This window comes from Thalassophryne amazonica, chromosome 18 (genome assembly GCF_902500255.1).
Source record: "Thalassophryne amazonica chromosome 18, fThaAma1.1, whole genome shotgun sequence".
In the NCBI taxonomy this organism is placed as follows: Eukaryota; Metazoa; Chordata; class Actinopteri; order Batrachoidiformes; family Batrachoididae; genus Thalassophryne; species Thalassophryne amazonica.
In genome coordinates, this window is record NC_047120.1 from 71,240,505 (window position 1) to 71,265,294 (window position 24,790).

Consider the following 24,790-nt stretch of genomic DNA (forward strand, 5'->3'; position numbering starts at 1 on the left):
GTGCGCGTTGTGCATCTCCTAGCTCGGCTCACGTCATTCAACCACCCGTTGCCTAGCAACCCCAAAGCAGGGAAAGTTTGCCCGACTAAAAATAATCTTGCAGAAAAAGATGTTAAATTGAAAAAGGGGGGAGGAGAATTAAGCCAACAGCTCTCTGATGGTACAAAGGGGAGAAAAAAAAATCTTTTTTTTGTAAACATTTAGTGGTGTGTATGTTTGCTTACTAGCACTGAGTGAGAACGATTTCTCCACTGAGGCTCAAGAGTCCAACTTCAACAAAAACCACAGCCTGTAAACACTCGTGTGCATAAAGAAGCCGACAATCATGCCCTTTGTTCCGGTTTCATGCTGTGCTGAGGTCACTGCGTGTCATTTTATTCCCAACAGTTACTCATGGGGTGGCCACCATACCAGCAGCCTAATCCTCCCGCCTCAAAATGACCCAAAACATCGATTTTACATCACAAGGACACGAGACATGAAGCGCACCGCTATGTGTACATCACAACCAAGCTGCATTCAAGCTCAAAGGACATTTAGGTGTGAATTCCCGAGATGCACCACAGCTACCGAAGGACATCGACACCAAGTGGAGAGTTTCATAAACAGTGTTACAACATAATTCAAAATGAGTGAAAGTATAAATGTATACAGTTAAAGTAACTGTACAGAGTCCAATATGGATATGCAAGCTGATTTGGCACAAGTTTTACACCGGATTCCCTTCCTGGTGTGATACATGGAGGATGGTCACAGGTGGTGTTGAACCAGGAACCTTTTGTTCTGGAAGCGCACAGACCTCTTGGTCACTGCGCTGCCAAAATAATTAACATAATATGAATTCTAAAAACATTTTTTGAACTCATTTTAATTTTACATTGTCTGTTGTCGTTTAATTTTTCTTTTGTTATGTTCAAAATAAACCTTCAAATCAATCAATCAATCAGTTTTCAATTTTTGAATTTATTTAATTTATATAGTGCCAAATCACAACCAAGCTGCCTCAAGACACTTCACTCTCATAAGATCTAACCTCACTATCCCTGAGCCGCTGGTCCTCTGGTCTTCACCGACATCTATCAGTACCCAGAATTTCAAAGTAAAACATCCATATGTTTTTATGGTGTTATGCACAGAAATTTTGCAAATCCACTCATGTTATGCCAACGCTCACACAGCGACACATAGATTTCTTTTCTGCAAAACCCTATGATTTTATTTCCTGTTAATGGATGAACACTGAATGTAACTTTGATTAATCACTATGGCTAATACCAACTAGCTGCTTATAATATGTTAGCAAATTGACAGTCAGTCAAGATAATGCTAGTTATTCATTCATTCATTTTCTATACCAGCTTAAGCCAGTTAAGGGTCATGGGGGGTTGGATCCTATCCCACCAGTCGTAGGGTGAGAGTCGGGCTAAACTCTGGACAGGACACCAGTCTACGCGGCCTAATGCTAGTTAGCGTTGACAATATTTTCATAAAATAACATCAACTATGGATTTAATTAGAAGCTCAACCTAATGCAAGTGAGAGCTTAGCTAGCTTGTGAGGTTCTATAACAGTCTAGGGTTAAACTGATGTGATAATATGTGTATGTCGTAGACATGAACGAGTGAAGGTCTTCAGCTTCTCACCATGTCATGCGGCTTTGTCTACCATCGGTTTGTAGCTTTTTATGACAATGTTGTCCGGTTTGTGGCTTTACTCCACTGGCCAGATTTTTTGTGCCATCTCCAGTTTGTACCTCCGTCTATTATAGAGTGAGCTTTACACTGCTGCGCAATGCTTCACTTGTATAATTTGGTGACCATCAGATTAATGGAGTCACTCAGTTTCTTCAGTAATTCTGGAATAATTGTTGGATATTCAGCTCTGATTCTGGGTTCTGATAGAGGCACATGAGGACCAGTGGACCTCTTATTTTGGGTCCCATTTTCATCTTTTAACATGCAACATGATCAAAACACAAAGACAAACAGGTCTATCAAGTCACTTGTCAAGGCTCGTCGGGTCCTGGTGACCACTAGAGGCCACTGTTGCATGTTGAGACAAAGTGACAAACAGTCACCATCCGAAGCACTCAGTAGCCGTCCTCAGAGGATTACAGGAAGACATGTCCAAATTGTCCTTTGAGTCCCTCTGTACCTGTTCCTGCCTCATGCTGTGCGCACGGTGGGAACTGCTTATACAAATTTCATCTGTGCAAACCATCAAATCAGGCAGCTGTTGTGTTAGCACACATAAATATTCAACACCACAACATCATTTAGTAAAAATCACTCACTGGGATGTTGTCTGATGTCTGATTAATTTAAACAATATTTATTTGATCACAAAAGAGCTCAGCAAGCTGCATGCTAATGAGCTAAGCTAGCTGGTTTGCCGAGTCATTGTAAGAACGACTGGACTCATGAACTGTAACTTTGGACGCAGTATACGTCTGTTGTCTCAGCGTCCGCAAAACACAACAACCCCGCGATTGTGTTTCAGTGCTAACCCCCCCACGTGGAGCGTGACGTACACATGATAATTTTTCAAGCGGATAAATAAATCACCTGCTTTAGGAGAATCCACACAAAAGGAAGGACACTGATTCAAGTTTCCTTCGACGTTTAGCTTCCAAAAGATGAGCGGTGGATGATCCTGGGTTGATGTGAGGCGTTTCAGAGGGGAAATGATAGCGAGGCCTGAAGAGTGAGTGAGTGAGTGAGTGAGTGAGTGAGGAGAGGAAGCAGGAGATGTGGGTGATCAGACGCAGACATACTTTACTTAAGATGCATTTTATGGCACGACTACATTGTCAAAATAAGCAGAACAATATTGAGGACGACTGCTGAGAAAGAAACGAGTGGGAGGAGAAGGAAACAAAATGCTCCTGCTAGTGCCATCTCATGTCCTCACATACCCTCCTGCAGAGAATGCACGGTTTGTGTCAGGGTGTGTGGGCATGAACATCCATCCAGCTAGCTCAGAACGCAACTGCAACATTGCTGGGAGGTTGCAATCTGGTTGCTCCAGAAGTAATGTTGTGTCCACGTGGTAGCAACATGGTTTTACAACCTTCACTGACATCATTCCAACAACATTTGTTCAGAATGCTGGCTGCAAGTTGTGTGCACGTTGTCTGTGCATTATGTGCATGGTGTGTGCATGTTGTCCGCATGTTGTGTGCACGTTGTCTGCGCATTATGTGCACATTGTGTTCACATTATGTGCACGTTGTGTGCATGTTGTCTGCATGTTGTCTGCACATTGTTGTACACGTCTGCACATTGTTGTACACGTTGTCTGCACATTATGTGCATGTTGTGTGCACGTTGTCCGCATGCTGTGTGCACTTTGTCTGCACATAGTTGTACACGTTGTCTGCACATTATGTGCATGTTGTGTGCACGTTGTCCGCATGCTGTGTGCACTTTGTCTGCACATTGTTGTACACGTTGTCTGCGCATTATGTGCATGCTGTGTGCACGTTGTCCGCATGCTGTGTGCACTTTGTCTGCACATTGTTGTGCACGTTGTCTGTGCATTATGTGCACATTGTGTTCATATTATGTGCACGTTGTGTGCATGTTGTGTGCACTTTGTTTGCACATTGTTGTGCATGTTGTCTGCACATTATGTGCACGTTGTGTTCATATTATGTGCACGTTGTGTGCATGTTGTGTGCACTTTGTCTGCACATTGTTGTGCACGTTGTCTGCGCATTATGTGCAAGTTGTGTGCCTGTTGTGTTCACATTATGTGCATGTTGTGTGCATGTTGTCTCCATGTTGTGTGCATGTTGTCTACATGTTGTGTGCACTGTGTTCACATTATGTGCATGTTGTGTGCACGTTGTGTTCACATTATGTGCATGTTATGTGCATGTTGTCTACATGTGTGCACTTTGTGTTCACATTATGTGCATGTTGTGTGCATGTTGTCTACATGTGTGCACTTTGTGTTCACATTATGTGCACTTTGTGTTCACATTATGTGCATGTTGTGTTCACATTATGTGCATGTTCTGTGCATGTTGTCTGCATATTGTGTGCACTTTGTGTTCACATTATGTGCACGTTGTGTGCATGTTGTGTTCACATTATGTGCACGTTGTGTGCATGTTGTCCGCATGTGTGCACTTTGTCTGCACATTGTTGTGCATGTTGTCTGCGCATTATGTGCACATTGTGTGCATGTTGTCCGCATGTGTGCACTTTGTCTGCACATTGTTGTGCATGTTGTCTGCGCATTATGTGCACATTGTGTTCACATTATGTGCATGTTGTGTGCATGTTGTCTGCATGTTGTCTGCACTTTGTCTGCACATTGTTGTACACGTTGTCTGCACATTATGTGCATGTTGTGTGCACGTTGTCCGCATGCTGTGTGCGCTTTGTCTGCACACTGTTGTACATGTTGTCTGCGCATTATGTGCATGTTGTGTGCATGTTGTCCGCATGCTGTGTGCACTTTGTCTGCACATTGTTGTACACGTTGTCTACGCATTATGTGCATGTTGTGTGCATGTTGTCCGCATGCTGTGTGCACTTTGTCTGCACATTGTTGTACACGTTGTCTGCGCATTATGTGCATGTTGTGTGCATGTTGTCCGCATGCTGTGTGCACTTTGTCTGCACATTGTTGTACACGTTGTCTGCGCATTATGTGCATGTTGTGTGCATGTTGTCCGCATGCTGTGTGCACTCTGTCTGCACATTGTTGTACACGTCTGAGCATTATGTGCACATTGTGTTCACATTATGTGCACGTTGTCTGCATGTTGTCTGCACTTTGTCTGCACATTGTTGTACACGTTGTCTGCACATTATGTGCATGTTGTGTGCATGTTGTCCGCATGCTGTGTGCACTTTGTCTGCACATTGTTGTACACGTCTGCGCATTATGTGCACATTGTGTTCACATTATGTGCACGTTGTCTGCATGTTGTCTGCACATTGTTGTACACGTCTGCGCATTATGTGCATGTTGTGTGCACGTTGTCCGCATGCTGTGTGCACTTTGTCTGCACATCCATGATGCACTGTTTCTTTCTCTTTTTGCTCTGTATGCACCACTCTGCATTTAATCATTAGTGATCGATCTCTGCTCCCCTCCACAGCATGTCTTTTTCCTGGTTCTCTCCCTCAGCCCCAACCAGTCCCAGCAGAAGACTGCCCCTCCCTGAGCCTGGTTCTGCTGGAGGTTTCTTCCTGTTAAAAGGGAGTTTTTCCTTCCCACTGTAGCCAAGTGCTTGCTCACAGGGGGTCGTTTTGACCGTTGGGGTTTTACATAATTATTGTATGGCCTTGCCTTACAATATAAAGCGCCTTGGGGCAACTGTTTGTTGTGATTTGGCGCTATATAAAAAAATTGATTGATTGATTGATTGTTGTACACGTTGTCTGCGCATTATGTGCATGTTGTGTGCATGTTGTCCGCATGCTGTGTGCACTTTGTCTGCACATTGTTGTGCACGTTGTCTGCACATTGTTGTACACGTTGTCTGCGCATTATGTGCATGTTGTGTGCACGTTGTCCGCATGCTGTGTGCACTTTGTCTGCACATTGTTGTGCATGTTGTCTGCGCATTATGTGCACATTGTGTTCATATCGCCTCTACTGGTGGTTGGCTCTCACTGCGGTATTGTATCACTTCCTGTTCCGGAGCACAGCGGTGTTTTGCTGTATCTGTTAGCTGTTTAATCTGCGCAGTTAGATTGATCTAGTTATCTAGATTACGATTTGTTTCCCAGTGTAATCTTTACGTGCCTTAACTAAAGCACTCCTTCTGCTGAATCACCTCTAAATTATTTACACATTATTCACTTTGCGTGTTTTTAGGAATCCGCTAGCTTAGCGTAGCTACTAGCTCTTAGCCGATTTAGCATGGCGGCTTCTCCTGTCTCTCCCGCACTTTTCTGCTCTGGGTGTGAAATGTTTAGTTATTCCTCGGCCTCCTCTAGCAGTAACGGTACTTGTAATAAGTGTAGCTTATTCGTAGCTTTGGAGGCCAGGCTGGGTGAATTGGAGACTCGGCTCCGCACCGTGGAAAATTCTACAGCTAGCCAGGCCCCTGTAGTCGGTGCGGACCAAGGTAGCTTAGCCGCCGTTAGTTACCCCCTGGCAGATCCCGAGCAGCCGGGAAAGCAGGCTGACTGGGTGACTATGAGGAGGAAGCGTAGCCCTAAACAGAAGCCCCGTGTACACCGCCAACCCGTTCACATCTCTAACCGTTTTTCCCCACTCGACGACACACCCGCCGAGGATCAAACTCTGGTTATTGGCGACTCTGTTTTGAGAAATGTGAAGTTAGCGACACCAGCAACCATAGTCAATTGTCTTCCGGGGGCCAGAGCAGGCGACATTGAAGGAAATTTGAAACTGCTGGCTAAGGCTAAGCGTAAATTTGGTAAGATTGTAATTCACGTCGGCAGTAATGACACCCGGTTACGCCAATCGGAGGTCACTAAAATTAACATTAAATCGGTGTGTAACTTTGCAAAAACAATGTCGGACTCTGTAGTTTTCTCTGGGCCCCTCCCCAATCGGACCGGGAGTGACATGTTTAGCCGCATGTTCTCCTTGAATTGCTGGCTGTCTGAGTGGTGTCCAAAAAATGAGGTGGGCGTCATAGATAATTGGCAAAGCTTCTGGGGAAAACCTGGTCTTGTTAGGAGAGACGGCATCCATCCCACTTTGGATGGAGCAGCTCTCATTTCTAGAAATTTGGCCAATTTTCTTAAATCCTCCAAACCGTGACTATCCAGGGTTGGGACCAGGAAGCAGAGTTGTAGTCTTACACACCTCTCTGCAGCTTCTCTCCCCCTGCCATCCCCTCATTACCCCATCCCCGTAGAGACGGTGCCTGCTCCCAGACCACCAATAACCAGCAAAAATCTATTTAAGCATAAAAATTCAAAAAGAAAAAATAATACAGCACCTTCAACTGCACCACAGACTAAAACAGTTAAATGTGGTCTATTAAACATTAGGTCTCTCTCTTCTAAGTCCCTGTTGGTAAATGATATAATAATTGATCAACATATTGATTTATTCTGCCTTACAGAAACCTGGTTACAGCAGGATGAATATGTTAGTTTAAATGAGTCAACACCCCCGAGTCACACTAACTGTCAGAATGCTCGTAGCACGGGCCGGGGCGGAGGATTAGCAGCAATCTTCCATTCCAGCTTATTAATTAATCAAAAACCTAGGCAGAGCTTTAATTCATTTGAAAGCTTGTCTCTTAGTCTTGTCCATCCAAACTGGAAGTCCCAAAAACAGTTTTATTTGTTATTATCTATCGTCCACCTGGTCGTTACTGTGAGTTTCTCTGTGAATTTTCAGACCTTTTGTCTGACTTAGTGCTTAGCTCAGATAAGATAATTATAGTGGGCGATTTTAACATCCACACAGATGCTGAGAATGACAGCCTCAACACTGCATTTAATCTATTATTAGACTCTATTGGCTTTGCTCAAAAAGTAAATGAGTCCACCCACCACTTTAATCATATCTTAGATCTTGTTCTGACTTATGGTATGGAAATAGAAGACTTAACAGTATTCCCTGAAAACTCCCTTCTGTCTGATCATTTCTTAATAACATTTACATTTACTCTGATGGACTACCCAGCAGTGGGGAATAAGTTTCATTACACTAGAAGTCTTTCAGAAAGCGCTGTAACTAGGTTTAAGGATATGATTCCTTCTTTATGTTCTCTAATGCCATATACCAACAGAGTGCAGAGTAGCTACCTAAACTCTGTAAGTGAGATAGAGTATCTCGTCAATAGTTTTACATCCTCATTGAAGACAACTTTGGATGCTGTAGCTCCTCTAAAGAAGAGAGCTTTAAATCAGAAGTGCCTGACTCCGTGGTATAACTCACAAACTCGTAGCTTAAAGCAGATAACCCGTAAGTTGGAGAGGAAATGGCGTCTCACTAATTTAGAAGATCTTCACTTAGCCTGGAAAAAGAGTCTGTTGCTCTATAAAAAAGCCCTCCGTAAAGCTAGGACATCTTTCTACTCATCACTAATTGAAGAAAATAAGAACAACCCCAGGTTTCTTTTCAGCACTGTAGCCAGGCTGACAAAGAATCAGAGCTCTATTGAGCTGAGTATTCCATTAACTTTAACTAGTAATGACTTCATGACTTTCTTTGCTAACAAAATTTTAACTATTAGAGAAAAAATTACTCATAACCATCCCAAAGACGTATCGTTATCTTTGGCTGCTTTCAGTGATGCCGGTATTTGGTTAGACTCTTTCTCTCCGATTGTTCTGTCTGAGTTATTTTCATTAGTTACTTCATCCAAACCATCAACATGTTTATTAGACCCCATTCCTACCAGGCTGCTCAAGGAAGCCCTACCATTATTTAATGCTTCGATCTTAAATATGATCAATCTATCTTTGTTAGTTGGCTATGTACCACAGGCTTTTAAGGTGGCAGTAATTAAACCATTACTTAAAAAGCCATCACTTGACCCAGCTATCTTAGCTAATTATAGGCCAATCTCCAACCTTCCTTTTCTCTCAAAAATTCTTGAAAGGGTAGTTGTAAAACAGCTAACTGATCATCTGCAGAGGAATGGTCTATTTGAAGAGTTTCAGTCAGGTTTTAGAATTCATCATAGTACAGAAACAGCATTAGTGAAGGTTACAAATGATCTTCTTATGGCCTCGGACAGTGGACTCATCTCTGTGCTTGTTCTGTTAGACCTCAGTGCTGCTTTTGATACTGTTGACCATAAAATTTTATTACAGAGATTAGAGCATGCCATAGGTATTAAAGGCGCTGCGCTGCGGTGGTTTGAATCATATTTGTCTAATAGATTACAATTTGTTCATGTAAATGGGGAATCTTCTTCACAGACTAAAGTTAATTATGGAGTTCCACAAGGTTCTGTGCTAGGACCAATTTTATTCACTTTATACATGCTTCCCTTAGGCAGTATTATTAGACGGTATTGCTTAAATTTTCATTGTTACGCAGATGATACCCAGCTTTATCTATCCATGAAGCCAGAGGACACACACCAATTAGCTAAACTGCAGGATTGTCTTACAGACATAAAGACATGGATGACCTCTAATTTCCTGCTTTTAAACTCAGATAAAACTGAATTTATTGTACTTGGCCCCACAAATCTTAGAAACATGGTGTCTAACCAGATCCTTACTCTGGATGGCATTACCCTGACCTCTAGTAATACTGTGAGAAATCTTGGAGTCATTTTTGATCAGGATATGTCATTCAAAGCGCATATTAAACAAATATGTAGGACTGCTTTTTTGCATTTACGCAATATCTCTAAAATCAGAAAGGTCTTGTCTCAGAGTGATGCTGAAAAACTAATTCATGCATTTATTTCCTCTAGGCTGGACTATTGTAATTCATTATTATCAGGTTGTCCTAAAAGTTCCCTAAAAAGCCTTCAGTTAATTCAAAATGCTGCAGCTAGAGTACTGACGGGGACTAGAAGGAGAGAGCATATCTCACCCATATTGGCCTCTCTTCATTGGCTTCCTGTTAATTCTAGAATAGAATTTAAAATTCTTCTTCTTACTTATAAGGTTTTGAATAATCAGGTCCCATCTTATCTTAGGGACCTCGTAATACCATATCACCCCAATAGAGCGCTTCGCTCTCAGACTGCAGGCTTACTTGTAGTTCCTAGGGTTTGTAAGAGTAGAATGGGAGGCAGAGCCTTCAGCTTTCAGGCTCCTCTCCTGTGGAACCAGCTCCCAATTCAGATCAGGGAGACAGACACCCTCTCTACTTTTAAGATTAGGCTTAAAACTTTCCTTTTTGCTAAAGCTTATAGTTAGGGCTGGATCAGGTGACCCTGAACCATCCCTTAGTTATGCTGCTATAGACGTAGACTGCTGGGGGGTTCCCATGATGCACTGTTTCTTTCTCTTTTTGCTCTGTATGCACCACTCTGCATTTAACCATTAGTGATCGATCTCTGCTCCCCTCCACAGCATGTCTTTTTCCTGGTTCTCTCCCTCAGCCCCAACCAGTCCCAGCAGAAGACTGCCCCTCCCTGAGCCTGGTTCTGCTGGAGGTTTCTTCCTGTTAAAAGGGAGTTTTTCCTTCCCACTGTAGCCAAGTGCTTGCTCACAGGGGGTCGTTTTGACCGTTGGAGTTTTACATAATTATTGTATGGCCTTGCCTTACAATATAAAGCGCCTTGGGGCAACTGTTTGTTGTGATTTGGCGCTATATAAAAAAAATTGATTGATTGATTGATATTATGTGCAGGTTGTGTGCATGTTGTGTGCACTTTGTTTGCACATTGTTGTGCACTTTGTCTGCACATTGTTGTGCACGTTGTCTGCGCATTATGTGCAAGTTGTGTGGCTGTTGTGTTCACATTATGTGTATGTTGTGTGCATGTTGTCTACATGTGTGCATGTTGTCTACATGTTGTGTGCACTGTGTTCACATTATGTGCATGTTGTGTGCACGTTGTGTTCACATTATGTGCATGTTGTGTGCACGTTGTCTACATGTTGTGTGCACTTTGTGTTCACATTATGTGCATGTTGTGTGCATGTTGTCTACATGTGTGCACTTTGTATTCACATTATGTGCATGTTGTGTGCATGTTGTGTTCACATTATGTGCATGTTGTGTGCATGTTGTCTACATGTGTGCACTTTGTGTTCACATTATGTGCACGTTGTGTTCACATTATGTGCAAGTTGTGTGCATGTTGTCTGAATGTTGTGTGCATGTTGTGTTCACATTATGTGCACGTTGTGTGCATGTTGTCTGAATGTTGTGTGCATGTTGTGTTCACATTATGTGCACGTTGTGTGCATGTTGTCTGCATGTTGTGTGCACGTTGTGTTCACATTATGTGCACGTTGTGTGCATGTTGTCTGCATGTTGTGTGCACGTTGTGTTCACATTATGTGCACGTTGTGTGCATGTTGTCTGAATGTTGTGTGCATGTTGTGTTCACATTATGTGCACGTTGTGTGCATGTTGTCTGAATGTTGTGTGCATGTTGTGTTCACATTATGTGCACGTTATGTGCATGTTGTCCGCATGTTGTGTGCACTTTGTTTGCACATTGCTGTGTACGTTTTCTGCGCATTAAGTGCACGTTGTGTGTATGTTGTCCGCATGTTGTGTGCACTTTGTCTGCACATTGTTGTGCATGTTGTCTGCGCATTATGTGCACATTGTGTTCACATTATGTGCACATTGTTGTACACGTTGTCTGCACATTATGTGCATGTTGTGTGCACGTTGTCCGCATGCTGTGTGCACTTTGTCTGCACATTGTTGTACACGTTGTCTGCGCATTATGTGCATGTTGTGTGCACGTTGTCCGCATGCTGTGTGCACTTTGTCTGCACATTGTTGTACACGTCTGCGCATTATGTGCATGTTGTGTGCATGTTGTCCGCATGCTGTGTGCACTTTGTCTGCACATTGTTGTACACGTTGTCTGCGCATTATGTGCATGTTGTCCGCATGCTGTGTGCACTCTGTCTGCACATTGTTGTACACGTCTGCGCATTATGTGCACATTGTGTTCACATTATGTGCACGTTGTCTGCATGTTGTCTGCACTTTGTCTGCACATTGTTGTACACGTTGTCTGCACATTATGTGCATGTTGTGTGCACGTTGTCTGCATGCTGTGTGCACTTTGTCTGCACATTGTTGTGCACGTTGTCTGCACATTGTTGTGCACGTTGTCTGCACATTGTTGTGCACGTCTGCACATTGTTGCACATGTCTGCACATTGTTGCACATGTCTGCACATTATGTGCATGTTGTGTGCACGTTGTCCGCATGCTATGTGCACTTTGTCTGCACATTGTTGTACACGTTGTCTGTGCATTATGTGCATGTGTGCACGTTGTCCGCATGCTGTGTGCACTTTGTCTGCACATTGTTGTACACGTTGTCTGCGCATTATGTGCATGTTGTGTGCATGTTGTCCGCATGCTGTGTGCACTTTGTCTGCACATTGTGTTCATATTATGTGCACGTTGTGTGCATGTTGTCTGCATGTTGTGTGCACTTTGTCTGCACATTGTTGTGCACGTTGTCTGCGCATTATGTGCAAGTTGTGTGCCTGTTGTGTTCGCATTATGTGCACGTTGTGTGCATGTTGTCCGCATGTTGTGTGCACTTTGTTTGCACATTGCTGTGTACGTTTTCTGCGCATTAAGTGCACGTTGTGTGCATGTTGTCCGCATGTTGTGTGCATGTCTGCGCATTATGTGCACATTGTGTTCACATTATGTGCACGTTGTGTGCATGTTGTCTGCACTTTGTCTGCACATTGTTGTACACGTTGTCTGCACATTATGTGCATGTTGTGTGCACGTTGTCCGCATACTGTGTGCACTTTGTCTGCACTTTGTCTGCACATTGTTGTACACGTTGTCTGCGCATTATGTGCATGTTGTGTGCACGTTGTCCGCATGCTGTGTGCACTTTGTCTGCACATTGTTGTACACATTGTCTGCGCATTATGTGCATGTTGTGTGCATGTTGTCCGCATGCTGTGTGCACTTTGTCTGCACATTGTTGTACACGTTGTCTGCGCATTATGTGCATGTTGTGTGCATGTTGTCCGCATGCTGTGTGCACTCTGTCTGCATATTGTTGTACACGTCTGCGCATTATGTGCACATTGTGTTCACATTATGTGCACGTTGTCTGCATGTTGTCTGCACTTTGTCTGCACATTGTTGTACACGTCTGCACATTATGTGCATGTTGTGTGCACGTTGTCTGCACATTGTTGTGCACTTTGTCTGCACATTGTTGTGCACTTTGTCTGCACATTGTTGTGCACTTTGTCTGCACATTGTTGTACACGTCTGCACATTGTTGCACATGTTCTCTGCACATTATGTGCATGTTGTGTGCACGTTGTCCGCATGCTATGTGCACTTTGTCTGCACATTGTTGTACATGTTGTCTGCGCATTATGTGCATGTGTGCACGTTGTCCGCATGCTGTGTGCACTTTGTCTGCACATTGTTGTACACGTTGTCTGCGCATTATGTGCATGTTGTGTGCATGTTGTGTGCACTTTGTCTGCACATTGTGTTCATATTATGTGCACGTTGTGTGCATGTTGTCTGCATGTTGTGTGCACTTTGTCTGCACATTGTTGTGCACGTTGTCTGCGCATTATGTGCAAGTTGTGTGCCTGTTGTGTTCGCATTATGTGCATGTTGTGTGCATGTTGTCTGCATGTGTGCACGTTGTGTTCACATTATGTGCATGTTGTGTGCATGTTGTCTACATGTTGTGTGCACTTTGTGTTCACATTATGTGCATGTTGTGTGCACGTTGTGTGCACGTTGTGTTCACATTATGTGCATATTGTGTGCACTTTGTGTTCACATTATGTGCACATTGTGTGCATGTTGTCTGCATGTTGTGTGCACGTTGTGTTCACATTATGTGCACGTTGTGTGCATGTCTGAATGTTGTGTGCATGTTGTGTTCACATTATGTGCACGTTGCGTGCATGTTGTCCGTATGTTGTGTGCACTTTGTTTGCACATTGTTGTGTACGTTTTCTGCGCATTACGTGCACGTTGTGTGCATGTTGTCCGCATGTTGTGTGCACTTTGTTTGCACATTGTTGTGCACGTTGTCTGTGCATTATATGCACGTTGTGTGCATGTTGTCTGCATATTGTGTGCACTTTGTGTTCACATTATGTGCACATTGTGTGCATGTTGTCCGCATGTTGTGTGCACTTTGTTTTTATTACAACTGATCTTTATGTTTTAAAGTTACATGATCTTGAGGGACAGTATATTAAAAAAGCTACTCCACAGCATGAAAACAGGTACTTTTGTGTTTTCCTCACATTTTCCTAACAGCCCACCAATTTCATCTGTGGCCCAAAGTTGCCAATTTAGTGATTTGTCACTGGATTTGCCAACTGTTTGACCTTCCATAGTGAGTCCTTCCACCTTCTCCCTTGTTTCACTCTAAGTTGATTTGGCACTGGTTTGACGCTGGATGCCCTTCCTGATCCAATTCCACATTCCATGAACAATACGCAGGGGTGGCCTTGAACCAGGAACCATGTGCACTGGAAACAAGCATACTTAACTACTTGGCCACCACCCCAACTTTTTGATGTTCCATTGTGACTAAAAATCCCATCAAGTGAGTCGTGACAAATCTGGAGACTTTGGGAAACTCCATCCCCTTTAACTTGATGAGCTACAGCAAATGTCACCTTCCACCAAGTTCATGAATGGTGTCAGGACTCCAGGTTCTCCACCAGGGGCTCTGAAATCTTTGAGTTTTGTGTTCCCTGTTGATAAAAGTAATGACCAACACTCACTATAACTACACAGATGTAGATGTTCTATAGATCTACCACAAGTTGAGCGTCCCGGGGGGTGACAGGTATTTTGGCTTTGGGCCACGCCCAGTTGCTGAGGGTCACCACAGTGGATCCAGTAAAGGTTTGGATTGAGATTTGACAAAAGTTTTACCCAGAATTTCCTTCCTGATGCAACTCCAGTTGTACCTGGAGAAATGTGTGCAGCTCCTGGTGGTCTCCTAGTCAGATACTGATCAGGACCTACTCTGCTTAACGTCTGAGATCTGACAGGATCATTCAGGTGCACGAGGGACGGCACGGCGGCACATTTTGAATTAGAAATATTGTAATTTTTTAAAACTGTCTGGAAATATCCTTTCAGCGGAGCCACCTCAAACTACAAATCTATACAGCAGAACTTCAAAGTTGGCAACGTGAGAAATTTATGTAAAATGTGGTGGTGCTACCCCACCCCATCCCACCCCCCCAGTGAGGCTAATTGGTTTAACGCAGTCTTGGGAAAAGGTGACCTTTTGACTGAATTTTAAACAAAACAAGTCAGTAATTTGAGTGCAAACAGCAAACCTTAATAATCCAAGTGTGTGTGTGTGTGTGTGTGTGTGTGTGTGTGTGCGTGCATGCGTGCGTGTGTGTGTGTGTGCACGCACACCTCTGCCTGAAAACCCTCGACCAAGATAGCCACCAGCAAGTTGAAGAGGACGTAGTTCCCAAAGGTCATGAGAGCGATGAAGTAGAGCGCAGCGACGGGGGTGGTGGAGGCCATGCCGTTATATAAGACCTTGTTCCAGTCCTCCTGGGTCAGGATCTGAATTTGAGGGAAGGAGAAAGGAGAGAACATACCTCCAGTTAGAGCCCCCCTTTGAGTCTGTTAACCTCTTCATTAGTGTGATTTTGTGAACTCCTCGCATGCTTCCACCAAGTTCTGTCATCTTTATTTTTACACATATTGGTGATGTTTTACTCTCGGTATCTTTAAAACACGGGTGTAACTGCAGCTGCTGACTAAAGATTAACTCCAGAAAACTACGAGGGCCTGTCCACAGGGACACGCTGACACTTTCCATTGTCCCGCATCACAAGTCCCACTGAATTATGAACTATATTAAAGCCGATAAGTACTGTAAAGGGCGGGGGGTTGAATCCCAAAGAGGGCTGAGTGGCTAATCTGAGGTGACGCGATGCAAGAGGAAACAGCAGAACATTCTTGGAAATGGAAAATAGATGAAGATGGAGAGGATGAAGATGAAAAAGAGGAGGAGAGGACACAAGAGCAATGAAGAAATATTTTATTCATCACTCCATGAGGAAATTGTCATTTCTGCAGCGGACTGAGGACGGGTTCTGTCAGCTCGTGTGGTGCCATGGAAACAGGAAGATCTTACCCGACATGCTCAAGGGCACTTCGGCAAGTGGATGATGATCAATCTGACACCTCCTGAGGTACTTTAACTGATGTATACACACCTAGCGGCATGATAGAGATGGGGGGGGGGGGGTCTGTTCTCACCTGGAAGACGGTGACGATGGCCCAGAGGAGAGAGTCAAAGTTCTTCCTGTCTGGCAGCGTGTCTCCGTCTCTCTCCGACCCAAACTTACAGCCGAACAGATGCATCCCCAGGATGCTGCAGGAGGATGAAGGAGGAGAGGAAAAACTTTTACATCAAACACTTCACGAAATCCATCAGCAAGAGAAAATTATGGGATGAAATCCAACGTTGCCACGGTGACGAAGACCAAAGGCCAAGTCACAACAACAACAACAATTTTATTTTAAAACATCCACTTCTGCTTTTGACAAAGATACTAACAAGACAGGAAGAAAGAACACAAGAAAAAAAAAAAAACTGGGCATGAAAGAAGATAAAGGAAGGAAAAAAAGAAGATATGAAGGAACTGGAAGAAATTAAGGATGAGGAGAGAAAAGTAGAAAAATAATTCTCAGAAAGAGATGCAAGGAAGGAAGGAAAGAAGGAAGGAAGGTAGGTAGGTACTATAAAAAGGAAAGAAGGAAAACTAGAAAGGAAAAACAAAGAATGACAAGGACAGAAGGATTAATAGTGAAAGAATGTAAGGGCCCTGTCCCACTGGGTTTAGGAGGATTTGCGTATGGATTGCACACAAAATTAGCTCATATTCGCTTAACATCCGCAGTATGCGTGAAACATGCTTGCATGAGTCTTCCGACACCGGCACACGTCAGCAATTATCCGCAGAGGCACATTTTTCCGTTGCCAGGATTTTTGAGCTGCACAAAATTTTGGCTGCAGATGACATCCGCCTTACATACGTACTCCATATATACGCAATTCATACGCAATACATAATCTATGCGCTGTATATTCGCCGTCTTCTGCTGATATCCGCAACTGACAGGGATTTGCGGCTTGGCAGCGGACTGGGACAGTGTGTAAAACGGATATTTTGTGTGCCCATCATGTCCACATAACAAACTAAAATAAGTTGTAGCGACTGCATACAGACTGGCCACGAATAAAGCGTTTTTATTACGTCTGCTTTGCATCTGATTTGCGGCGGATGCAAATCAGATGCGCTGTGTTCACAGCTGGACGCTGTTCTTTGTTCTACCGGCTGCCACGCACTCTGTGCTGGATGCTGCATATATAAAATAATCATTTTGTGGTGGATTAATCATTTTATTCTGCAAATTGGCTGTTGAAAACGACTCTAATCACTTCCTGAGTCAAAGCTGCAGCTGGGCCGTTCGCGTGAACAGCCCAGCTGCAGAAGCATTTTGAGCTGTCTAAAAAGGTAATTAGGGGAGGTGATGGTTAGGGGAGGTGATGGTGATGGTCTAGTAGTTAAGGTGTTGGACTTGAGTCCAGAAGATCATGGGTTCAAATCCCCACCTGACTGGAAAATCACTCTGGGCCCTTGGGCAAGGCCTTTAATCCTCTATTGCTCCCGGTGTGTAGTGAGCGCCTTGTATGGCAGCACCCTGACATCGGGGTGAATGTGAGGCATAATTGTAAAGCACTTTGAGTGTCTGATGCAGATGGAAAAGCGCTTTATAAATGCAGTCAATTTATGTCAGGAGGTGTGTTTGATCTGCTTTTATTTCTTGGTTGTAGTCTGTTTTTATGTGTAAGCTGTCTTCTTTTTTGTTTGTCTCCTTCTGTTTGGGTCTCTCTGTCTCTTTAACAGGTGGGCGTGTCTGTCTCTCTCTCTCCCTGGTCACGCCCCCCTTTCCAGTGCTTTCCATGCTCACCTGTGTTCAATTTGTAGCTCGTCACTGGGGTGCATATATACTGCTCATTCTGCTTTGTTTCTTTGCCAGATTGATGCGCCCTGTGCCTTCTTTCCAGCTCTCGTTCATGTTCCATAGTCCTGCCTGCCTCAAAGTGTTTTTCGACCACCTGCCCGTTTGTTCCGACCACGATAAAGCCTGATGTTAATAATTCTGCTGCTGTGTTTTCTGGACTGTCTACCCGTGTACCGACCACTGCTTGTCACTCCACTAAAGTTTGTCAACCAGACCTGTGTTTGTGAGTCTTGCATTTGTGTCCAAACCAAACCTCCTGTCAATTTAATTATTTGACTTGTTTACATTGTCAAGGCTTGATAAAACAGTTGCGTGTCTTTTCCTTCTTGTCTGCAGCTGTTACAGTATTTATTCCTATGTTTATAACAGATTGACCTTCTTGTTATAATTGTTCACACGAGCTGCGCTCTAATGTGATCCGCTGATGTCACCACTCGCCCTGTTAACTGCTTCTTTACTCCAATCAACTTGTCCAAGTCCAGCACTTGCTCCAGAGGCTGTATTGTTGGTATGAATAGTGATGCCGACGGCCCGAGTGCACTTCTTTATGACCACAATGCAGATGCCGTGCAAGCGCAACACGTGCGCGATGCATTCATAATACACCCGTAATACTGCCGTGATAATCACAGTGTGTCTGAACCATTTCCTCACTACATACTACGTGATTGTTCGTCATATATTCGCTATATATTATTAATATATCCGTAATTCATACTGGGACATTTGTCATTTTTGGCCATTTTTGTTGGGGACGACAACGAATGCCCAGAATTTGTGTACTCAATTCATGCACAATTAATCCTCTCCCCAGTGGGACAGGGTCCTAAAGTGGGAAGGAAGGCTAAGATGGACTGATGACAGACAGAAGGAAGGAAGACTACAGAAGAAAAAAGAAAGAAAGAAATACAGAATGTAATTAAAAAAAAGAGAAGGATGAAATGGGTAGAACAGGAAGACGGGAAGGATGGAAGAAAAGTGGGAAGGATAGAGAAGAAGGCATGGATGGAAAGATGGATGGATTAAAGGAAGAAAAGAAGGAAACTGAAGGAAAAAGCAAAGAAAAGATGGAAGGAAAAACAAGGACAAAGGAATTAAAAAGATGGAGTAAGAAAGGAACAAACAAATAGAGGAGGAAATGAAGCAGAAACAAGACAAGAAGAAAAAGGAAGAACACCAGGAAGAACATCAGCTAATTATTAAGATATTAAAAAGAGAAAGAAAGAAAGAAAGAAAGAAAGAAAGAAAGAAAGAAAGAAAGAAAGAAAGAAAGAAAGAAAGAAAGAAAGAAAGACTTAAGGAAAAACAAGGACAAAATGATTAATAAAGTGATGGCAAGATAGGAAGGAAAGCGAGGATGGATTAATGTTAGGGCCCTGTCCCACTGGCGTTTAGGAGGATTTGCGCATGAAATGAGGAGACAAAAGCTGAGCGTCCGCAACAAAGGTGGGCGGAAATGACAAATGTCACGGGGTGGATCAGCGAATACATGAGGAAGAAAAGCGGATATAACAGGGAACAGAAGCGAAGGCGACCGCAGAGGCGCCCACATGAGAGGCACAGCGGCCGTGATGCACTCGCTTCATCCATGCCCACTCTGTCTCCATTAGAGGATGACATTTTTCGAGACTTCCTGTGGGTCACGTGATTCCTGAGGGATTCCCACGGGATGGGAGTCAACATGTTATCAATCCCATGATAGGGATGGGATGGGAATAAAAATGAACAGGAGCGGGCAGGAGCAGGAATGCCAAAAATAGATGATGATTTTCATCTATTTAATGCCGCGTTCACACTGGGCGCGATCAGATGCTACAAATTTGCGGGGGTCGCGTGGCGACGGATGCGCCTCCTTTGCCCGGTGTGTCGCTCTGCTTTTGCTGTGAAAATTCACCCTGGTGCGTCATCAAATAGGAGGAGCTTCCATTCCGCTCGCTGGCTCCGGTTGTCAGTCAAGTTAACATGACGGACCTGATCACACGGAGCGAGTTGTTGTGAAAAGCTCCCATCCGCAGCAGGATTTTTGCGGCTCAAAAATCCTGCTGCGGACATGCGTGCCTCTGCAGACGACAGGAATGTTACATGGTTATTGCGGTTGTTTGGCGGATGTGGGCCACTTTTGTGCGCATTCCATCCGCAAATCCTCCTAAACGCCAGTGGGACAGGGCCCTAAGGAAGGAAGGCAGGCAACAAAAGCAAAAAACAAAGAAACAAAGAAAGAAAACAGAATGTAAAAAGGATGGCACAGGAAGAAGGAAGGAAGGAGGAAATGTGGTAAGGTTAAAAAGGCTAGAATGGAAAGAAGGATGACTGAAGGAAGAAAAAAGGACAAAAGGGACAGCAAAGAAAGATGGAAGGGAAAAATAAGGACAAAAGAATAAAAAAATGGAACAAGACAGGAAGAAAGTGGAGGAAAAGCAAAACACTACAAATGTCAGCTGAATATTAAAATATTAAAAAGTGAAAAAGAAAGAAAGAACTATATAAGCTGGTGTCACTGTTGCCCAAAGAGCAGAAAAGAGAAGTGATAGAATCGGTTGGAGGTTAAAAGCTGTTTTTGAATTCCAAAGGAATTTTATGGAAAGAACTGTTGAAATCGTAATGAAGAGAAAAACAGAGAGAGGAATTGAAAGCTGTGTCTTCATGAATGTGAAGTTCAGTCTGTCCGTGGTCATGTGTGTAATTTAGACAAACAGCTGAGGAAAAGACCAAAAGTCTTCTGATCCCTGTAATTAAGTCTTTTCCAGCAGACTTGGTAAGAAAGTCCACTTCCACATCAGGACACAGAAAGCTGGCATTATGACCCAGTTTGAAGCTGAACTCCAATCCGTCTTGATTTAGATCGAGCGGTGTGTCAGTGGGTCCAGATCGGGGGACACTGATGCTAATCGTGTGTGTGACAGTGATCCGTGGTCCTCGAGTCACCTGCTGCTGATTCACTGATGCATGTTCACGCATCTGTGCTTTCATTTTCATCGACGCTTCTTATTTCACGCTCCTGGATCCTTGTCTCTTCACGTAACACTGACTGACTCTCTTTGATGCCGTTTCTCCATTAGCATAAGGAACTGACAGCTCGCGATCATTAGGTTTGGGCAGAGAGGGGGCGCTCTCGCTCTCTCTCTCTCTCTCTGCCTACCTGAAAATGAAGATGAAGAGCATGAGCAGCATGCAGAACGTGGCCACGTTGTCCATAGTCTTCATCAGCACCACCAGCTGCCTCTGCAGCGCCGGCATGAAACGGACCAGCTTCAGAACCCGCATCAGCCGGAAGGTCCTGAGCACTGACAGACCGCCACCCTGCTGACCCACGATCTCCCAAACACTGTTTGAACAAAATACACAGATTAAAAACAAAGAAACATCTCCATCCTGCTGCTATTTTCATTATGTCTATTGTACACTTTTAAAAACAGATATAATTTCTGAAGTGTGAAAGTTTAGAATTGCAGAATAATTTCATATATTAAAACAATATTTAGAGCAATGGTTTTTAATGTGTTGTTTAATAAATAATAAATGGGGCATTTTGCAATCATCATACATTCATAATAATAAAATGAGAGTTATGTATGTAACTACAGTTCTATGAATTCTGGATGACCGCCAGAGGGCGGTGCTTAGCACCTATAAATAGAACCATTAGTTGCTTTGTTAGAGTACTTAAAAAATATTTGATATGACCACCCAAATAAAAACAGTGACAACCAATTATTGCTGTTATGCTTGCAGTTATGATCACATCTTTGGGTTGTATGTTTATAGTCATAAGTTAGGATTAAAAGTATTATATTAAAAAGGACTTATACTGATTGGTCAGACAGAGGACCTGAGCTGGAAGGGATGTGCAGAAGGTTAGGGTGATACAAACACAGATGGAAATGTGCTGACAAGCAAGGAGAGTGTGTTGAAAAGGTGGAGGTAGTACTTTGAGGAGCTGATGAATGAAGAAAATGTGAGGAAGAGAAGGCTGGATGACATACATAGAGTGAATCAGAAAGTGTGATGTATTAGTAAGCAGGACATGAAAACAACTATGAAGAGGATGAAGAGTGTAAAGGGAGGTGGTCCAGATGACATACAAGTAGAGGCATGTATGTATATTAAGGAGAGATGGCAGTGGAGGTTTTAGTGAGAGGATGCTTGAGGAGCAGATTGGAAATCTGGACTTATTCTATCCCAGAGACAATGACCAGCCCTATTGAAACCAGACACAATAAAAGAAGTAAATACAGCTCAAACAGATGTCACTACATCCTCCTCTGCTGCTCACCTGATGACCACAATAATGCCATCAAAGATATTGTAGGGGTTCTTGATGTAGCCGAAGGGCCCATAGACCAAAACCTTTAAGAGCATCTCAAGGGAGAACAGGCTGGTGAACACAATGTTGCTGATCTCCAGTGCATTGGTCAACTCATCAGGCTGCAGAGACACAAAAGAAGACAGGAGCTGGATATATTGTTCTATGGTGACTGCTTTCTCCAGGTTGACTGGCTTCACCCTGAACCTCACCCAGTGGTATTGGACATACTTGTAAAATGTCATGACTAAACCCCCAACAGACTAAAGAAGACGACTTTTCTAATAACTGCAAATTGGCCCAGTGGTTACTGTGCTTGGTTTTAATTTCAATTCATTTCATCTTGTATAGCGCCAAATCACAACAAAGCTGCCTCGAGGCGCTTCACACGAGTAAGGTCTAAACTTACCAACCCCCAGAGTGAGAACACAGGCGACAGTGGTAAGAAAAAACTCCCTCTGATGATACTGAGGAAGAAACCTCAACTCTACTTTCTACAGGAAAGTAGAAAAAATACTAAGGTGATCACTGACAGCTGGCTCTAAGCTTCACTAACAGACCCAGAATTTAGATAAAGTTGAGGCTGAGACCTGTTCCATTACTAATAAAATGAATTTAAAAGTATAGGCAGCATAGTAACATATGACGCCAGTATGCTAGCCATACGAAAGGGAAAATAAATGCGTCTTAATTCTGGACTTGAAAGTCTCTCCACAGAATCCTACGCAGAGAGATGATTCCACAAAACAGGTGCACAGTAAGAGAAGGCTCTGTGAGCCACAGACTATTCACCTTCGGGACACAAAGTAGTCCAGTAAGTGATCAGAGACCACTGACACAAGAGACATGATGTCAATATTTGTTACCGCGATACCGTGCACGAGGACCAAATCCAGGGTATTTCCACTAATGTGTGTTGAACCCTGAATGCATTACTTCAATCCTAACACATCCATAATGTCCATAAATGATTTGCAGAGGGGGTGCGGAAGTTTATTTATATGAATGCTGAAGTCACCAACAATCAGAATGTTATCTGCACAGGTTGACAAATTACTCACCAAATTCATCTAAGATTTCAGAATATGGGCCCAGGGTTTCTGCACAGAAGGTTCCTAGTTCAAACCCCACCCCTGCCACATTTCTCCATGTCATGTGGAGTTGCGTCAGGAAGGGCATCCGGCGTAAAACTTGTGCCAAATCAACATGCAGGTCCACCTTGGTTTGAGTGCAAACAAGAGAGCAGCCGAAGGGACTTACTTACTGACAACTGTTGTGTTCTATGCACAAAGCAAAATCACAGAAGATGATCTGTGGCTTGAAAACCATGTGTGATGGTGCTCGCTCCGCCATGTTTCTAGTTGACATTTGGTTCCACAGGATGAGGAACATTTGGAGATTAAAATGTGAAATTCTAACCGGGGAATTCCAACATGTTGTGGAATGACTTCAAAGCAACAAAGCGACTAACGCTGGTATTAGCATGAGCTATCTTTTTCATGCTAGCTTGGTTGCTAATATGATCGTGTTGCCAGATTTGACCCAAAGTGGGCCTAGTTTTAGTGAAATGCTTTAATTTTTAAGAAGACAATGTCAAGGAGATGGAACACCAAAAAAACAAGTCCAAAACCACCAAAAACCTCAAACCGAGTTTGGAATGTAAAATGAACAGATGGAAACACAAAAGAGGAGAAAGTACAAACAGCAACCAAGGCGAGGCAAAGAACGAATTAAAAAAGAAAAGATTAATCTCGGTTGGTAACACTGGTGTAACAGTTTATCTTCCCCTAGGATATTTTACCCCCCGGTGTGTGTGTGTGTGTGTCTGTGGGGGGGGGGTATCTTGGAAGGGGTACCTGGATATCTTGCCAAAACATGCACGTGTACATATACACAGAGGCCACTTGGCTTTTAAGGCCAAATCAAAGTTTTGTAAGATATGTTGGAATGTTGTCTGTCCTGAGTGTGATGGAAGATTTCCAGGGGGGAAAGTTATGCTGTTACACCGGGACAAATCAAGAGTACGTGAATGAACTCAATAAGTTATTTAATTAATCAGAATCATAGATCCTTTACTGTCATTGCATATACATACAACAAGATCTGTCCTCTGCTTTTAACAATCCTAATTACTGTTAGACACAAGCCAACCACTAGGGGCAGTGTGCAGCTACAGTGTGGCGCCCGGTAGAGACGCTGCCTTGCTCAGGGGCACAGAAATGAACAGACGCTAAACAAGCATGTTTTTGATTGTGGGAGGAAACACACACAAAACACGGGGAGAACATGCAAACTCCACACAGGAAAGTCAGGAATCAATCCCACGACCTTCTTGCTGTGAGGCACAGGTGCTAACCACTAAGCCACTGTGCCGGATTTCAGAGGCAGATGGTCACAAAACCACACAGAACAAATACTCAGAACAATCAGGAACTGTTCACATACATTATTAATGTAACTTTCTAACAGTCTTCAGCTTCTGGCAGTGGACTTGATGACTGAACCTGAGCTGTTCATGAAAACAAAGCCTTTTGAAAAGAGACTGAGGCTGAATTAATCTGCACCCAACACCGAACTGTTGCTGAAATAACTGTTGACTGATTCACTGTATGACTGAATCGCTTGCGAGCCTTAAAAGCAGATGTCTAATCTGCAACTAATTACGTACTCACATATGAGGGTGCACGCCACACTGCATGTGCACGGCACACTGCACGTGCACGGCACACTGCATGTGCAAGGCACAGTGCACGTGCACGGCGTCAGCTCACAAGGCTGCTGAATCTGATTCCTGCTGCAGGCTGAGAGCTTTTAGCTGCCACTCAAATCAGGATCAAACACATGGTGCACGTGTGG

General features: G+C 43.5%; 1 protein-coding gene across 1 annotated transcript in view; it reads right to left on the reverse strand.

Annotated features, from left to right (window-relative positions):
- Positions 1-24,790, reverse strand: part of cacna1g (calcium channel, voltage-dependent, T type, alpha 1G subunit) — a 518,682-nt gene that overhangs the window by 194,698 nt on the left and 299,194 nt on the right. Inside the window, 4 exon segments of the mRNA XM_034194509.1 lie at positions 15,001-15,156; positions 15,859-15,973; positions 20,771-20,956; positions 21,905-22,056. Coding sequence (XP_034050400.1) covers positions 15,001-15,156; positions 15,859-15,973; positions 20,771-20,956; positions 21,905-22,056 — 609 coding nt within the window.